The 17,647-nt window shown below is 37.6% G+C and overlaps 1 protein-coding gene across 17 annotated transcripts in view; it reads right to left on the bottom strand.

The window, feature by feature from the left end:
* The window catches only part of MADD (MAP kinase activating death domain), a 69,077-nt gene that overhangs the window by 11,412 nt on the left and 40,018 nt on the right, over window positions 1-17,647 (bottom strand). For 12 of the 17 annotated variants that reach the window (XM_058025978.1, XM_058025981.1, XM_058025985.1 and 9 more), the window contains 13 exons: window positions 14,407-14,460; window positions 11,267-11,364; window positions 10,843-10,926; window positions 10,253-10,411; window positions 8,688-8,796; window positions 8,095-8,157; window positions 7,590-7,710; window positions 6,349-6,454; window positions 5,192-5,302; window positions 4,196-4,303; window positions 3,941-4,105; window positions 2,754-2,826; window positions 1,741-1,847 (listed from right to left, as the gene is read on the bottom strand). In XM_058025978.1, coding sequence (XP_057881961.1) covers window positions 1,741-1,847; window positions 2,754-2,826; window positions 3,941-4,105; window positions 4,196-4,303; window positions 5,192-5,302; window positions 6,349-6,454; window positions 7,590-7,710; window positions 8,095-8,157; window positions 8,688-8,796; window positions 10,253-10,411; window positions 10,843-10,926; window positions 11,267-11,364; window positions 14,407-14,460 — 1,358 coding nt within the window. The remainder of the gene's footprint in view (window positions 1-1,740; window positions 1,848-2,753; window positions 2,827-3,940; window positions 4,106-4,195; window positions 4,304-5,191; window positions 5,303-6,348; window positions 6,455-7,589; window positions 7,711-8,094; window positions 8,158-8,687; window positions 8,797-10,252; window positions 10,412-10,842; window positions 10,927-11,266; window positions 11,365-14,406; window positions 14,461-17,647) is intronic. The other 5 variants (XM_058025988.1, XM_058025993.1, XM_058025982.1 and 2 more) reach the window with 1 other exon arrangement.

Genomic DNA, 17,647 nt, shown 5'->3' with positions numbered 1-17,647 from the left:
CAGTACCTGTTGTACAAAATTAAAGTAATGCTCCAGACAGTCCCATACTAAAAATCAGTACAAGGTTTCCCTAGTTATTTCTGAATGTCATTCCAGCCTTTCAGGAAAAAAAAAATAAGGCTTGCATCTGGAATTTTTCTTTTGCACAAATACATGTGTGCTCACTACGTGCTTAACACTGAGGGTCTTTGTCTTGTGAAGATGCCTGCAATGCTTAAGAAACCATGCTGCTGCTGATGTGGCTATCTTTTCCTATGTCCTTTCTCACTGCAAATGTGAATTTGCCTGCCTTTTCATTTATGAAATGGACTCATCTCCATAGAGATGAGCAGTTATACCAGAACTTTTTTGACTTCTGGGCAAAGTAGCAAACAGAACATTCCTATTTTTTGACCTTACCTTAGGACAAATTAGTTTCTATTATATCCATCTATAAGGATATCATACTGTTGCTTTGAGACCAGGGTTTAATTTTCAAAGGTTTTAGACCTGTCATTTTCAAGAACTATGAAAATTCATTCTGTGCAACCAATAACTTCCTCCTACAGTTCTTTGTATTTCAGCACACCCAATGAAAAGATAAAATCTGTAACTTAGTCGAGTAGAGTGTTCCATCACAGAGTAGGTCTGAAACTCTACAGCAGGTTGGACATTGCAGGTGGGATTTTTAAGAGACAGCAAGGAAACTGAGGGAGGTTCACAACTCTCCACTCCTTAGACTGGCACATATGAACTCAAAGTGGCACATGGTACAGCTGTGACCTTGGGAGAAGTATTAAAGATTCTGAGCATGTGTGTTTGAGATGCATGTGCACTTCCAGTGGGATCTACACTGATGTATCCTCAAAGAAAAACAAAGCTTGTGTGGGGAGAAAAGTCTAGTCAGGAGGAAAGGAAAAAACACTTCACAGAGAACTGACAGAAGCTTTTCTTTCTTTCTCTCTCTCACTCTCACACACACATACACACACTCTCCCTTCTCCCCTAAAAATTGATTCTACTGTCTAGCATAGCATGCATTTAATATATGCAAAACAAAAAACATAAAGCAAAATAAAAAACAAGGATCAAAGGAAGCAACAGAAACAACATCCAGAGAAAGGAAGAAATGACAATTCTACTTGTGTTTCCTCTATGCCCACAATATCTGCTTTTTGGAAGGAAAAAGAAATCAGTACTTTTTTCTTATTTTTGTGAATTATATCATGAGCCAGTGTCCTATTTTATTTTTTTACAAATTTCTACAGATAATTTCTAAAATTTTAAAATACAATAGATGAGATACAATGCAGAAGGTTGCCTTCTGTACCTGTAATACTCAAACATTGTATCTTTAAGGCTGACTGCTTATGCAATGAGGATTTGTTCACAGTGTGATGCATTATAGCAGCTTAGATTATTATTGATCACTTTTTCTGCCCCTTAATACAGGCTAACATTTGTTTTCTGCTTAGACAATTAAGACCACAACAAACAAGAAGCTGAAAGAACTATCAACATTTTTCTTTAACAGACTATAGTTTTCCTGAGGACATTTAATTTCAGTGTGTTTTTACACACACATATATATAGATAGATAGCCAGATACATGCTTGTGGGTTTGAGTGTAAACATATCTAAGTTTTTTTACCCACATCAAACCATCCCCTCTCCTCACTGATACTCTGGGAAGAGGAAACACCTGTACAGGCGTGCTGCAGAAAGCTTCATGCTCAGTCTTCTCACAGATTTCCCTCATACCTGACTGTGCATAAATTTCAGGTTAATTCCTTCCAGTGTGACCTGAAGAAGACCTCCTTCACCAGTTTTCATATCCTGCACAGGGAACTCACCACCCAACTCAGGGCCTGTGATGTTAATAAAGAAAAAAAAAATCCAAAACAAAAACAACAAACCAAAAGAAAAATTCAGAGAGAGAGAGAGAGAGAGAGAGGAGAAAGCAGTCAGCCAAGTCATGGTATGCTGAAGGGGAATATTAAATAGTAAAAACATAATTCCTACTGAGCTGCATAGCAAAAGGACACTACTAAGAATAGTAGAGACCATTTCAGTGAGTCCACTCACTAATGACAGCTTTCTAAGAACCACTAGAATTTTTTGAATTGTAATAAGTTTCATTCTGGTAACATAAAGCAACATCAATGTCAGTTCATCCTGTATTTATTGCATGTCATATTGGGGTATTGTTTGTTTGCTTCAAATGCCACATTTCATTTCTGAATAGCAACATCCTGCACTCACATAATACCACAGACAGCATAATCTTAAGTACAGATACATAAGCAGCACAAAGGAGACTTGTATTTGTGAGCTGCATGGCATGGTATTACTTTAAGTAATTAAAATGTCAAAATATTATTTATATAATAATAGAGGTTATTAATAGGTAAATAATCTAAACATTTTCATCTAGTTTCTTATGCATTATTCAGTTCAGCTAAAAAGTGCGTTCTTAAAATTATTTTTGAAAAATCATCATTTTTTGCAGAACCGCTCAGCTCTGGGGAATGGCTTTTAACATAATGCAAACACTTTTCAAACCAGATTTTTAATACTATATTATTGTCCAATTCTTAACATACCTTTCAAATACACTCTTGCTAAAGACAACAATCTGCTACTTGCATATAGATGCACAAAGTTATCCCAAGATTTCCAAGTAAAAGGAGATTATGTTCAAAGGAGTTATTAATAAAAAAAATTGCTGATTGCAGATTAAACAACAAAAGTTCCCAACATTTAAAATCTTGTACCTGGTTTAATGCTTTGCTGCCTTGCTGCTGCTCGTTCCATGCTGTCTTTTACACAGTAGTACAGTTCCCGACACTAACAGATATAAGAGTAATACAATGTTATTCCTCCAAATTACCAAGGGAGGGAAAAGAACAGCAAGATTCTAAGGTTCTACAAAAAGAACAAGCCCCATGTGGTGCCCAATGACCAAAAGCCCATACAAATTCAAGCCCACCTTATTACTAGTTAGTATTTATATTTGTTTTACAAGATGATAGAGAAACTATTTCATAACATTTAACCACATAAATTAGTGAAGAGTTCATGCATTGGCACATTCTAACCAAGTCTATGCAGTTTCTTACTCTAGAATAGGCATCAAAATAATCCCTCTTTTCTTTCAGCTTGCAGCAATCAATATTGTTAGTCATGCACCTCATACCTATCTTTTGTTATTCTTATCAATTTCCTTATGGCATATTCTTCTCTTCCTCTTCCTTCAACTCTGAGATTAAGCCATAATCTCAGAGATAAATTAAAGAACATTTTCTGTCAATAGCCCAAGATACAGGACACAGAGCTGAGCTAGAAAGGAACAAATCTGATGGATGGACAAACTCAAAATAGTTGAGATAATGGCTCGGCATCCAAGTGGAAACCAGTGACAAGTGCTGTTCCTTGGGTGTCAGTACTGGGTCTGATGCTGTTTAACACCTTTGTCAGTGACATGGACAGAAGGACTAATGGAAGGTGACTCATGGCAGTGGAGTGTTTAAAGTAGGTGATCTTAAAGGTCCCCTTCAACCCAAGCCATTCCAGAATTCTAAGATCAAAAATTATACAATTAACTCCTAGGGCATAGTTTTATTTAGGTTTTGCCCATGAATCCTCTGTAGTACTTTTACTATCTTCACAAGCCTGCAAGCTCACACAATATTTAGTAATACTGATGCTTTCCTTCTTCCAACAAAAAAGTTTCGTGTCATTTCTTAAATACTTTCTGGTGGACAACTGTCTTCAAGTAAATGACAGAGCACAAGGCCAGCTTCAGATGTCAGTGCTGCTAAACAGCCATTGCAGTTCAGTAACCAATGCTGGCAAGAGAGTGCTGTTTTTTGATTAAACATGGAATATGACACACAAAGGATTTATTTTTTTTCTGTGCAGTTTTCCCTGCAGTATTGTGTATATTAAACAAGATGCAAACCTTCTTTGTGTAGAACTTGTTCAATTGTGTCTCCTGACCATTCCTGCGCCAGAGGCAAAGCACTTTTGTTTTGGGACAGTAAGTCATGTTGATGAGCTTCTCATACCACCAACGTTCATACACAGTTCCAATGTTGCTCCTCAGCACAATACAATCATCACATACCTGGGAGCACAAAATATTATGTAAGATTTTAAATGCTGTTTCTCTTATATCTTCTGCTACTGGTTGCATTAGAATTATTCTTGTCTCTACCTCCATGAAAAATATGTCTCCTGTTGTGTCTGTCCCAGCATGTACTACAAAAGTCTGCTTCTTGATGTGGCGGCTGCCACTGGGTCTCACAGGGAGTTCCCGTCCATTCTAGAAAAAAACCCACATGCAGTCATGAATGAACGTTGGGAAAATCCCAAAACATTAGCTGTCACAAATGAAAGAAAAAAGAATTTTAACAGTATTTAATGAGCTCATTGGAGACAATTTTGGACAAAGCTGTAAGCAAGATACTCTAGTAAGTTTAGTTTCAACAAGTGTGACTGGGAGAGTTACGACAGCACACAATATTCATGTGGTACCATACTCAGTATGGGAAAGTGAGGTGTCTGAGTTCTGGTATCATTGCAGCAAACTGGTCTGATTTTTCCCAATTAATTATAAATCATTTTGTGCCTTTTCTGAGCAGAAAAGTAAGTTCCAAAGGTAGAAATTACCTTTAAAAGAGCCTAAGTTGTGTCCATCTGGGTGATGGTTGTGTTAAAAACTGGCTAGATTTACTAACTGAAGCTTTAGCCTATATTCTTATTGATCATTAGAGGACATCAGGTTTATTCGCTATGAATACTTGGAACAGTTTTGTGCAGAAACTGATTGCTCTAAGTCTTATAATGGCCTGGAAGTTGATAGACAACTAAACTCTTCTTACAGTCATAGTCATCATAAAGGTTCCTGCCAACAAACGTTATTAAGAAAACATTAATGTTGCACAGAACTGTTGTACATAAGTGTCATGTTTATACATATTTGTATTGCAGCTCTTACTGATAACTGTGTAACATTAAAACATTATAAACAGGGTCATATAGTCACAGTCTTTATTCTATATCTGTGAAGAGCAGCATTTAAAACTTCAATTAATTATTTTTAATATTTTTAAATTAGTGTTGCAGAGAATATACATAAGATTTTTCAGGCAATTTATTTCCTCCACTGTAGTTCCCAGAGGTATATCCCACTCATCACTGATTTACTTACCAGATTGGCAAGTTTGTCTAGAATATCATTTATTTGCTGGCTGTGCACCAATCCAATATGTGATTTTCCCATTAGACGTCGCACCTTTTTCCTAATATCATTCTTGTTCACCTGGAAAGCAGATATACAGACAGTTGCATACTCTTCTCTATTCACAGGAGGCAACTCCAATCTCCCAAATATATCTTGGTTTCCATTGCTAAGAAGCAGAACAACTTATATCCAATTCACCCCTGCTAGGGCCTCTTTAATCAGCAGTACAGGACCACATTGCACATATCCCACTTTCTCCAGCTACTGTGCAAGTGATGCTGTGCACAACAGATTTCCGGCCTGCCCATGTGCACAAGCTGCAGTTGCACTACCCACCACTTCCAACTAGTGACATCAAAAGCCTCGGTTCTCCATGTTACCACTTCTGAGTCTCATTGGCCATACCAGCTCCTCCACCTCTTTCTCTGCACAGACTCAAGTTATGAAGCTGTGGAGCCCTCAACACAACACAATATCTTTCAGAGTTCTTGTTTTTTCACCGTGTGTTTCCTGGTCACTAGGCTGTGGCTCTAACAAACACGCCCAGAGAGCCTTCAAACAGCAAAAGGTTCTTCCTGAAGATGAGCAGCAGGCAAGCTCAGAAGCAAAATATTTCTGCCTCACTTGCCATTTCAAAAGGCTACTACGAATGCCAGCCATTGATACTAAAGGCTTCAAAGACCTTACACCCATGTTTGAGTGCTGATTTCAAGCTGGATCAAACACTGTTTTTTAACACATTTGCATTATGACCTTAATGTTGTGGAGTATATAAAACAAACTCAATCTGCTTCCTTCCTTTGACAAGAATTCTTTGTGCTTGAAAGAAGCATTGTATTTCTCAATATATTTTACAATTAAAGCCTACTAGGCTCTGTTATGCAAAACAAGAAAATAAAGTACCTAAGTGTTTGGTTAGCAGGATTATGCTTCCCTTAACAGCTCAAATAAATTCATCTCTCTAGTAACAGAAAGCCTTCCAACTTTGCAGTTTCTACTAGAAACTGCCTTTATTATCCACAGTTCTGAGTTTCATAAACAGCGATGTATGGTTTAAAAACAACACAAACAAAATATACTGCTTAAATCTGAGTAGCAATCTATTAAAAAGAACAAGAAGTCACCTTAATCATAAGCATATAAGCAATCATATTATGCAGCAGTGTAGCCAACAAGCGATCCTCATCATCCTCCAAACGCTTTCGATCGTGTTCTCCCAGGGAAAGATACCTGCAAGAAGAGCTACATCTGAGGCAGACTCACAGGCATTCTTCACCCACTTCCCTAAAGCACTGGCAGAGGACACAGCACTGTTTGCAAAGCGTACAGCAAATAAAACCTCTGAAAACACTAAGTCAAATGGGCATTTTCCAGTAAAACACTGTCATCAGTAATGAAACATTTCCCTTAATTATTAACTAGTTGAAGCAAATAACATCTGCTCAGTGGGAAATTTGTTAGTGGTCTGCTTGGCTTATCCATTTCCTGTTCTGTGCAGTGGCAGCTCCGTGACAATTACAACTGTCAGAAGAAGAGCACATAACTCAGCACAGGAGCTATCCCACATTAGAGCTTAAATACAACTGCAGGGCAGAAGAAAGCTGATGAAGGAAGTGCACCAGGCACTCTATTTTTCCAGTAAGGTAGGCAGTTTCTGGAATAATAGTTTTGAAATTATCACCCCAAACTAGTTCTTATTTTGGCTACCAGATTTCATGATCCTTGATAACATGGATGGAGGCAGGAGAGCTGCAGGTGGTAGAAAAGAGCACAGAATGATCAGCTGTTAATAGAGCTGGGGGGAGAAAGAGGAAATGAGTCAAGACTGACATCTTAGAAACAGTCAAGCCTTAGGCAACCACGTAGATATTCTAGAGAGGGGTTTCCTCATGAGTGGTTTCCACTTTTTTGTTTTGTTTTAACTACAAGCTGTGAAAACACCTTTAAGTTACTTTGCATTTTGAGAAGGCTCAAAATGCCATTTCTGGAACTATTTAATTCTTTCACTGTATGTCAACACACTATTATTCCAGAATATAGCCACAGAAATCTCTTACTTTACTAATGATCTAGTCTATTCCATCCGTTCATATTGTTCTTATGCTTACATTACCGATTTCTCAGGAAATATCTCACCACAAGAGTAAAAAAGTATGTCATAACTAAAGACAAGTACTTCAGTATCAGGAGCTACTGAACAGCAGAAACAAGAAAGGGTCCCTTTGGAATAGTCAGGTATAGTAGCAAGGTTTACAAAGTGACAATAGCATGTTAAGCAGAATTAAAATAATTTTTCCCTACTATTTTTACTATTTCAGCCCCAGGTGAAACAATGAGGAGGAAAAATGTCTACTAAAGAATTTACCTGTCAATCATCTCCTGAGGTCCCTGGTCCATCCCCATTCCTTCTCTCTCTAACATCACAGCATCCAAGAAAGCATCTTCCCAGAACTGCATCTGGTCCCACAAAGTTGAACGCTCTTTGCCTATGCAATGTATAAAAAAATTGAGCATTTATTCTCTTTATTCCAGTCAGATACTTTATGATTAATTCCTGTTCAATCCCACTCCTTGAAAATACCATAAGCCAACACACAATGAAACTATATTTTAAAAAAAATAAGGTTACTTGAAACCACAAGCAATATCACAACTGAAAAAAAGTGTAAAAGAAATGACAAGACAAATCTCTCATTCTGATTAATGGCACAATATTTTTAATCCCTTACAGTCAAATACCTCTCATCTCTATTCTTTAAGGAGTATAACTTCTTCCATAACTGTTAACACTGCCCAAAAGAGACAGGAATATCTCACACAGACACAGATCACAGCAAACACACAGAGAAGTGGAAAGATAAGATTATTACTCAGAGAGAAGGTTTCCATTGCAGCATCCTCTAACTGGTCCCAGACAGATCCTTTATCCCTACCTGCACCATTCCAAGCAGGTAGGAACGATAAATGGGAAGGATGAAAAACACAGGAAGAGAGAGCTTTTGATTAACAACAAGTCCAGACAAAATACAAAATAGCCAATGTACTCCTAATTCAAGGGAGCTACTTGAAGCCCTTTCATATTCTGAGTTTAGCCCTAGTTGAATGATCTTTTTTCAAGATCAGTGAAATATTTTAGCTTTCCACACATAGCTAACTTCCTTCTCCCCTTCTTCATATTGTTTAAAGAATTTCTATTCAAGCAGAGCAAGAGACTTGGACAGATTTAATTTTATGCAAACTACACCACTCACACCAATCTCCTTTTACACTTACTCAACTTCCCCAGCAAAACTTTGGCTTTACTCTGAATGGTCTGATGTGCCTTCCTATTCTACCAGCATGGACAACAGTTAGAGGTTAAAAACAGTGTCAGGGAAAGTGAAAACTCCAGTCTGTCCTAGACATGATTTCATCTGAACTTCAACCTGAAAGATTCCCTTCCCACAAAAAAAAAATAGCTCACCCAGAAGTCCTTCATATAGATAGACACGCTGGTTCCCATCCTCTGGACCTCTCCCTGGAGTGCTCCCTTTGCTATCCTTCACACTCTGCTTCAGATTGTGAGACTTGGCCTGAAAATAATAAAAGAGGTATTGGCAATTTAACTCTGCACCCTGCAGGGCTCTCTCTTGTGCTGTTGGGTTTAACAGACACAAGTTTGCAAGCTATACTTCAAAAAAGCTTCTCCTGCAAACATGCACAAAACAATTGTTTTGTTCAAAGAGCAGCGTTATACATTTAAACACCCAGAGTCAGCCAAAGAAAAATCAAAGAGAGACAAACACAGAAATCAAAACACAGAGGAGGCACAGTGCTTCCCTGAAGGAAAACTGAGGCAAAACAAAAATGCAAGCCCCAGACTGAAGGGAAGAACCTCTTCTGTCATCCCCCATATTTCACACTTATGCATTCATAAAGGTGTGACATTAAGCAAATAATTCCATCTCATCTGGCCTGAAGAGTGAGAGTTGGGAAGACCAGCCAGCAGGAACCATGACAACAGTGACAACCAAAGCTGGTCCATTTATTTTGCTACACCAGGTAAATTATGGTGCAATATTTGAATTCATTGCACATCATATACACCCATCATCTTTCTTCTAAATCTCTTGCAAGGTTTCTTATAATTCTATTTCATTTCTATTTAATTCTATTCTATTTAGTTTAGTACAAAAACACAGAAAAGTAAATGTTAAAAACAATGTCTGACTCTTCAGTAACTGAGAGGACACCCACTTGCAACTAAGGAAGCAGACATGGTTAAATCATTTTCATGCTTTTTGTAGAAATCTGCCATAAAACACAATGGTTTTGTTTGTTTTTTAACATTAGAAGTAGAAGCCCTGTAAAGGCTTCTACTTATCAATATTACAAAATAGTGAACACAGTGAGACCAATCTTAAGGCACTGCAAGTTTTCTTATTTTGCTGAGAGCTTGATTTAGCCAAATCAAATGTATCATTATTTTCTTGGTAAGATGTATATCAGAGGTTATACACAATAATCAAGGACTTTCCAAAAGGAAGCACTCACAAATTATTTGGGTTTTACTGCATACAGATCTTCCAACTAGGCAAATATATTTGAAAGTTATGCCTACTCTTCAAATAGGACTAAAGTAATACTTCAAAGAAACAGAACGGCTGCTAAAACTAAAATGGATCACTCCTTTACTCTATCAAGCAGCTTCCCCTAGGAAACAGGGAATTTTCTTTTTAGTTAAGGATGAACAATGCCCACCAAATGTCCATTTGGTTGAGAGAAATATTGAATTAATATTAAACATTACTAGAGTCTCTAAAGTGGTGCAAGATTGAATCTACTACTTTCAAAAAGCCATTTATTGCACAGGAAATGAAGAAAGGTATGTGGACCCAGACAAAACTACATCTTTGACATTGTAGTATTGTAAGTCATTGCTGATTAACTCTTAGAACGGAATCAGAGATCCTATTGCATCCATGCACACACATTGAAATATTACTGTACAAGATCTATTTAAAAAAATGAAATTTACAATGCCCTTACAAAGATAGAGCTAGTAGCAGAGTTTGTCTCAATTTCACTGTCTGACACAGTGCCTCTGGATCCTGCTAAATTGCCACCATTTTCCACACTTGGGCCATCACCAGCATTGCTACTCAAGTCACTGTCTGCTCCCAATGTCTCTCCAGAACTGTTACTAACCTGTGGAGAAAAATAAAGCAATTACCTTCAAGAGATAATACACCAGAGAATTTGCTCGTATTTTTAATGCATCAAACAATCTGCCTTTTTTGCTCTCAGGTTACCTTTTAAAACTTCTATTTTTTATAGATAGTTTATACAAAACTAAGACATATTTATAGAATTGTTGCAATCTACCAGTTCCATAAATACACCAATATGTAGCAGCATATATGAATGCTGTAATGTGCCCATAAAGCAAGCACCATTTATGTCCTGGCACACACACATGCTTCCTACCCACTCAGAGGCTCTGGAGAGAGCACTCACAGAGTACATGATGCATGTGTGACACTACACTGCCATACCACACAAAATGTAGGCACAAAATGCCCTTCCTCACTTTAACAAGCAGTCAATCACATCCAGATTTCACTCTGGGCATGTCCTACCACAGTGCTGACTTCAGAATCCTGGCTTGTACTTCGGACCATAACTGTTGGTCCTCCACTGGGAATAGAGTCAAAATCACTCTTCTGCAGTCAAAACATAGAAAGGACAAGAAGAGTCACATTAGTTTTTACCATAAGGAGAGAACATCACTTCCCTTTCTTCTGGGTTTTTTAATCTCATGCCTTACACTTCCTTAGTCTATTTAGTCAATCAAATAGAAACTGCTGTCTGAGTGTAAAAAAGACCATGGTGTCCTGTAATTTAGTTTACAAAGATCAATGCCCTAGAGAAAGGGGCAAAGAAATTTTACCAAATGAGCCTCTCAAGAATACTCAAACCCTAGAAGTCTTCCCATAATTAAGCAGTGAATAGAAGAATCCTGTCTCTTACCACATAAATAATGCAAACATAGGAGCCACTGACCTGAGAACCTGAGGCCAAACTGAGGCCACTGTCTGCACTGATTTGGGATTTCTTCTCATCCGTTTCTCCCAAATCAAACTGTTTCACACCTTCTGGTCCTGAACAAAGGAAAGAGTAAATAATTACTGTATCAAGAAAAAACAGCATAGGAGAAAGCAGATGACAGACTGGAAGCAGGAACAGTACCAAGAAAACAGATTTTCTTTCTGATTTCTTTGATTTTTAATGCATTTTTTATTATTCCTTGGTACTGAAAACAACAAGGCCAGCAGAACATATCTGCTAGTCTTCCAACATTAATTTGAATTTCAAATATTCCAAAGTCCAGGAGTGACTATAACTAAACAGTACCTTTCTTAGCCATTCAAGAGAGATTAGAGGACAGACAACAGTCAAGTAGCTTCCAGATACAATAACACATGCAGAGCAGTTGACATTCAACTCTAGGAAGCCACTTCCTTTGATTCTTGGTAATAAAAAAGAATATCTATTTACTTATAAGTAAGAATCCTTTTTTTGAACAGCTAAACTGCTCAAAGTCCTGGACTGAGTTTTTTGGTTGCCCATTGCAACTATCTAGGCAAAAAACAGGCAACACATGACAAGAAAATAAACAGTGACAATTGGTGTTACCCAGTAAGATTTTCAAAGATTCAACTTGTATGATGCTGTACTTCACAACATTCCCCAATTACATTAACAAATGGCTCTCCAGAGTTGGCAATCACACAGGTAGGAAAGAGAGAGGAATCAGCAAGCTTTTAAGTCATGCATTCATTAACCCAACTATACAAAGAAGGGAAAGAAAGGATAAAGAACTTTATGTTCAATTTCCCATGCACTTCTAGAATTGTATCATCTATTGTCCTCAGATGGGATGGCAGAAGGAAAAGAGAATGATGGAGAGGTAGAGCCTGAAAAGAAATTTGGATAAGCACTGAATGAAGTAAATAACAATGCAAGAAAATAGTGTGTTATAGGCTGCACACAAAATGTTAATACTCTCAGAAAGGGGAAGAGACTGAATGCAATACTGCTGCCATAGCCATATCTGCCAACTATTCAGTAACAGCAAGACATGATCAGCTGCTGGAATATTTGTATTATATACCCATGTCTATAGCCAGTATCTCTAAACAAACAATGCCACTCCCTATGTAACCACTGATCACAACAACCTGGGAATTATGAACATGTTTATATTATATGTAATATTAGAGAGGATAAGATAGTGAAAAGGAAAGAAAAAGGGACGGGAGGGGAGAGAGAGAGAGAGAGAGAAGGATAATATACAAAGATTTGTGGCAGTGAGTTTGAGATGACATGTAAACTCATGAATTGCAAAGCCATAAGCATAAGTGGGCTGGGCAGACCATACTAGCTTACTACTCAACCACCAATTCTTCCTGTGAAGAGTTTACAGGAAGCATTCTTCAGCTGCTATAGTATTTTGCCTCTAAACCCAAATGCCTTAGTTACTGTAAATCAACTCCTCAAAGATTCTAAGACAGAGAAAGCATAAACAGAACTTATGAAGAAAAATAACTAAAAATATCTTTTCTCAGAATTTGGAATATTATTTTCCACTGAAATACACAGCTCACTTCTAGAAGTCTATATCCACTCATTCAAGTGGTCATCATTTCTAGTTCTGATACAGCCAAAGTTTTCTATCTCGTTACTACAGCAATAACAAAATTTCTGCTGTGTGTTTTACGCAATTTAGGAGTTTCCTGTCCCAACACATAATTCAGATATGTTTCTGGCAGTTTGACTTTTAAAGGAATTGAAATTGACTGAAGCAGTTCAGATATTTGAGGCCTGTATCTGAGTTTAAGGAGCACAATAGCCACAACTCCACTGTTGTCACTGTCAATTTACAAGCACTTAAAATCCTCCCTTTCCTTTCTTTATGGAGACATGTCTAATACACATGGAACACCTAAGCTTCAATTTATCCCTCCCAGCGTAGGCACCTACCTGAAAGGCTCAGTTTGTGCATGGTGCTGTGTGTCTGTCTCACACACTCCTACCCCAGCAGGAAGCAATTCACAGCTGAAGTACAGTGAGCTGTACAGCAGAGCTGCCCCAGTCACCCCATCCTCTCTGAACTAACTCCACATGCTAATTTGTACTTGACAGAAGTTGCTAATTTGTACTTAACAGAAATATTTAACTGAGGTGCCTAAAACTAATGGAAGCAAATCCAGGCCTAGTCAGAATGTTAGGAATCTTCACTCATTCATCTCAGCTATTAATCCTTCCCAATTTTCAGTCTCTAAAATAGGTAGCATCAGCTCTGCAAAGTACAAACTAAGCTTATGGTTAGGAAACACCTACCACAATATGGCTGTTATAAATTGGCTGTTGCCTTTAAGTCATATGTCCCTATTTACAACAGTGACAACCAAAAGAGCAAAACCTGGTATTGCACCTGCAGAGTATACATATTCAGTATTTTATTCATTATCATACTTCAATAGATGTTCAGATTTGTGTAGGTTTAGACTATTATTTAGACTCTGTAACAGCCTCAAACTATTTCACTCCTTCTTTACCAAGGGATATGAAAAACAAAATCAGGTTGATTCCTTATTATGAGGCTATTTTCTAGAAGCCATCACTAAATACAATTATTCACATACACCTTCTCTCTCCCCCTCAGAAGTATTTCTTGTTGGAGACTGACTGTTCATGGTTGATGCCAGTTAACAAAATTCACCATCCCACAGCTTGAACAAACAGGAATTCTTCATTTCAGTAACATTTAATCAATCAATCAATACATCCATGTCAACAACTTGTTAAATAAGTTTTAACTTTTAAGAAAGGAGATGGAGTATCTTAAAAAATATTTATCTGATTTGTGAGGATGCAGAATACCTACTTCCTCTTCTTTGAAGGCAACAATTGGGGGAGGAAAAAAGAAAGGAAAAAAAAAAAAGAAGAGATATTTGAACATAATTTCCTCAGGATAAACAGATCTGTTTGGTACTTCAATGGAGACTTTCTGGATAGATTTTGTTCTTGTGAGTATAAAACCTGTGTGCCAGAGATGCAAGCTCACCCTGCACCTGCGGAGTTGGCAGTTATGGGGAGGCTGGAGGAGTCAGTTTCTACATTTTTTTAAATTTCCTTACTCGTTTTTTCCAAAGATTTTTGCTTTTTCACTTCCTGGTGCTTGTTCCACAATTCTACCCAAGATGCATTGAAAGCAGGAGAGAAAGAGAAAGAGTCAGCAGCTGGTCAGACAGGTGAAAATGGGGAAAAAAAAATTCAAACAAAAATCCCACCCCTTCACCTTAAAAAAAAAACCAACAAAAAACCAAGAAAAAAAAGGGGAAAAAAAGGAAGAATTTTATGACAACTACTGAGTGAAGGGTTAATTAACACCAGTTTAAAAGAAATCAATGTTAGGTATTGAGCACTGCATCATCTCTCAGTAACAGTATTCAAACATTAGAGATGACTTCACACAGTGGTGGTGGTGCATCCCCCCTCCCCTCCACAGGCCACACTTTGACAGCAGTTACTCAACTAAGGAAAAACAGCTCTTAGGAACAAATAATAAATCACCTTTACCAAGAAAGGGATTTAGGACTGTCAGATATTTACTCCTCTAAAACGTAGGCATCACAGAAGCTCTAACTAACAGAAACATTTTAATGTCTAGTTTATATCACTGAAAGGAGAAAGACACAAAAAAAAAGCAGCAGCAATTCAAAAAATATTAAAATGTAGGTTAACACAATATTTAATGAATATTATGTTTTACATATTATCACAAAGTTTACAAGTTATTTTTGGCCTGACAACATTCTCAATAAATTCCTGGCTCTGCCTGTGAACCTCTCCTATATGCAAAGAGCTGAATCCTCTGCATCCACTTGCTCCCATCAGGGTATAGAGAATAGAAAATGATGAAGAACTAAAATTAGCAAGATATCAGACATGCTTCACTCCAACTACCAAAACTCAAAGTCACAGAAGTCACAGCACTCTAATCAAGTCGGCGAATTCCATAAGAGAATATACAATGTGCAGACCAGCAAAACAGTCTGAAGTTTTCTTCAAACTGAATTTGAAACTCAGCCCTGGGACAAAATGGTCCTGAGACACTTGCACTTTTCTATCACTCTGTTCAACTCTCTGAAATGCAGTCACCTTTTCTGCTCAGAAACATCAGATCATTCCAGGCAGTGGCCCTTTGGCCAAAGGAAACATTACAAGCTGCCATGGTGAGCTGACTCCAAGTGTCAGGCACTGTCCTCTCTCACTAGCACCATTAAAGTTGGGGACGCTACAGAGGAAGATCCTCTTAGAAAAGTGGTAAATGGAAGGAAAAAGAAGTAAAAAGTTCTTTTATTGCTCTTTAAGAAAACTTTCTGAGCAACTGAAAGGTCACTTAAGTGTGTTAGAAACCCATTCCACCCTGTAAATAGCAGAAATAAGGGCAAGACAGGCTCTAAATAAGTTCTATTGAGCAAAATGTCCACAGAAAAGAAATTTAAAAGGATAGATTACAACTGTAAAGGAAGGCTCCAAAGTATTATGAAAAACAAGGTAGAAAAAGCTAGAAAGATAGATTCTAGCCTGCTAATTTCTAGATCTGCTTCATGATTGATGGATGTTCCTTCAACTTTCATAAACAGACAGATGGATAAGATAAAATTGCTGAGGGATCCAAACAGCATCCTACAGGCTTATCAAGCTGAGCATACACTGACAGAGATAACAATCTCTAAGATGGACGGACTGAATTTGTTTGTTAAAGGGCTTTGAAAACATCTGGCCTCTTCCATTCTCATTCTATATGGCTTTACTTTAAAAATCACCAGTCTGAAAGGTACAACACCTGCCATTAACTTACTTTCAGCTGACTTGTCTGGTAATTTAGTGTAGAGCATATCCTAGCACAATAAAAACAGACTAGATTTTACTCTTAATTACTTAGTCACAGAAGAAAAACAAAACTTCAAATAAACTCACAGGGTATAAACACTACACCTATGGCTTTGTTACGTGACCCTGAACTAAACAGGACAGCAGGTCCAGAAAGGGCCTCATGTGGATGAAGTATGTAGCACAATCTTTTCTGCTTAAAAAACCCAGCCAAAATAAAGTGATCTGACCAGACTAAACAATTATTTAAAAACTAGTAATGGAAATTTCAGTAAGTACTGACATTTTCATTAACAGTTATGGAAAGTATGCAATAAACCAAACTTTTCACTAACACGAAGGGGCAAATTAATTAACTATCAACTTAAAAGCCACCAGTGTCCTAACAAAAAGACCTACACTACAGGTGATAAACCCTGGAAGACAAGAACTCTAGAAGTAAGCAACTGGTGAGTATCAGAAGCATCATCTTCATACTGAATTTTCTAGGTAGGAATTAGGTATCAAGCACAGTCAAGATCAAAGCTCAGGTGGTAACTCAGATCCTACTTCACCTCAGAAATAGGAAACCCTGTGAAATTTATGGCCATTGTTCCTGTAGTACCAGAAAACTCCACAGATTCAGCTACCATAGATATGAGATGCAGTTTAATCACCACACTAACATACACTCTATATATGACTACTGCAAACAGAGCTGTACATTATTTTGCTCCATCCTTCTGAAGACTTCTCATTCTAGTATTTCTTCCTGTATCTAGGTAAAAAGAGTAGCAGCCCAATTTGCATTTCATCTATACAATACCAAGAGATTAATTCAAAGTTGTATTTACATTTTTGCAACTTGAGGCTGTAAGTACCTTCCAAACTTCACAGAATCACATAACTGCTGAAGTTCATAGGGACCTGAGAACACCACCTAGTCCAACCTCCCTGCTTAAAGCAGGATCAACTGAAGCTGCCTGCCACATTCAGGTCCATTCAGGTATTCACTTTCTCCACAGATGGGGAATCCAACACCTTTCCAGGCAACCTGTTCTAGTGCTGGATCATCTTCACATAAAACATTTTTTTCCCATGTTTAAATGGAACTACTTACAAATACGTTGTTATTTCAGTAAGATATAAATGTTTACCAAATGCTCTTCCCTAAATAAATTAGTTTGAATGAGAACACCTGCATTTCACAGCTAAGCCACAACTAACACCAGTCCTGTATATCTGAAGCTGTCTTGTTCTGAAGTTTCTATGACAGAATATAAAGGAAGTATAATAGGCAAGCAGCTTTAAATTATCTCTCTGCAACACAAGAGAAACACCCTTTACTTCTAGATCACACAAGTCAGATGAGCACACTATGGAGACTACACTATTTTTACAGCAATTTCCTAAGAAGTGACTTGCATACCAGTTCATGTTTTGTGGTGAAAGACAAAAGCAGATAGGAAAAAAGGCTTCAGGAAAAACATTCAAGTCTTT

The sequence above is a fragment of the Melospiza georgiana genome, chromosome 6 (assembly GCF_028018845.1).
Source record: "Melospiza georgiana isolate bMelGeo1 chromosome 6, bMelGeo1.pri, whole genome shotgun sequence".
NCBI lineage: Eukaryota > Metazoa > Chordata > Aves > Passeriformes > Passerellidae > Melospiza > Melospiza georgiana.
The sequence above is the reverse complement of the archived record's forward strand: the minus strand, read 5'-3'. Positions and strand labels throughout refer to the sequence as shown.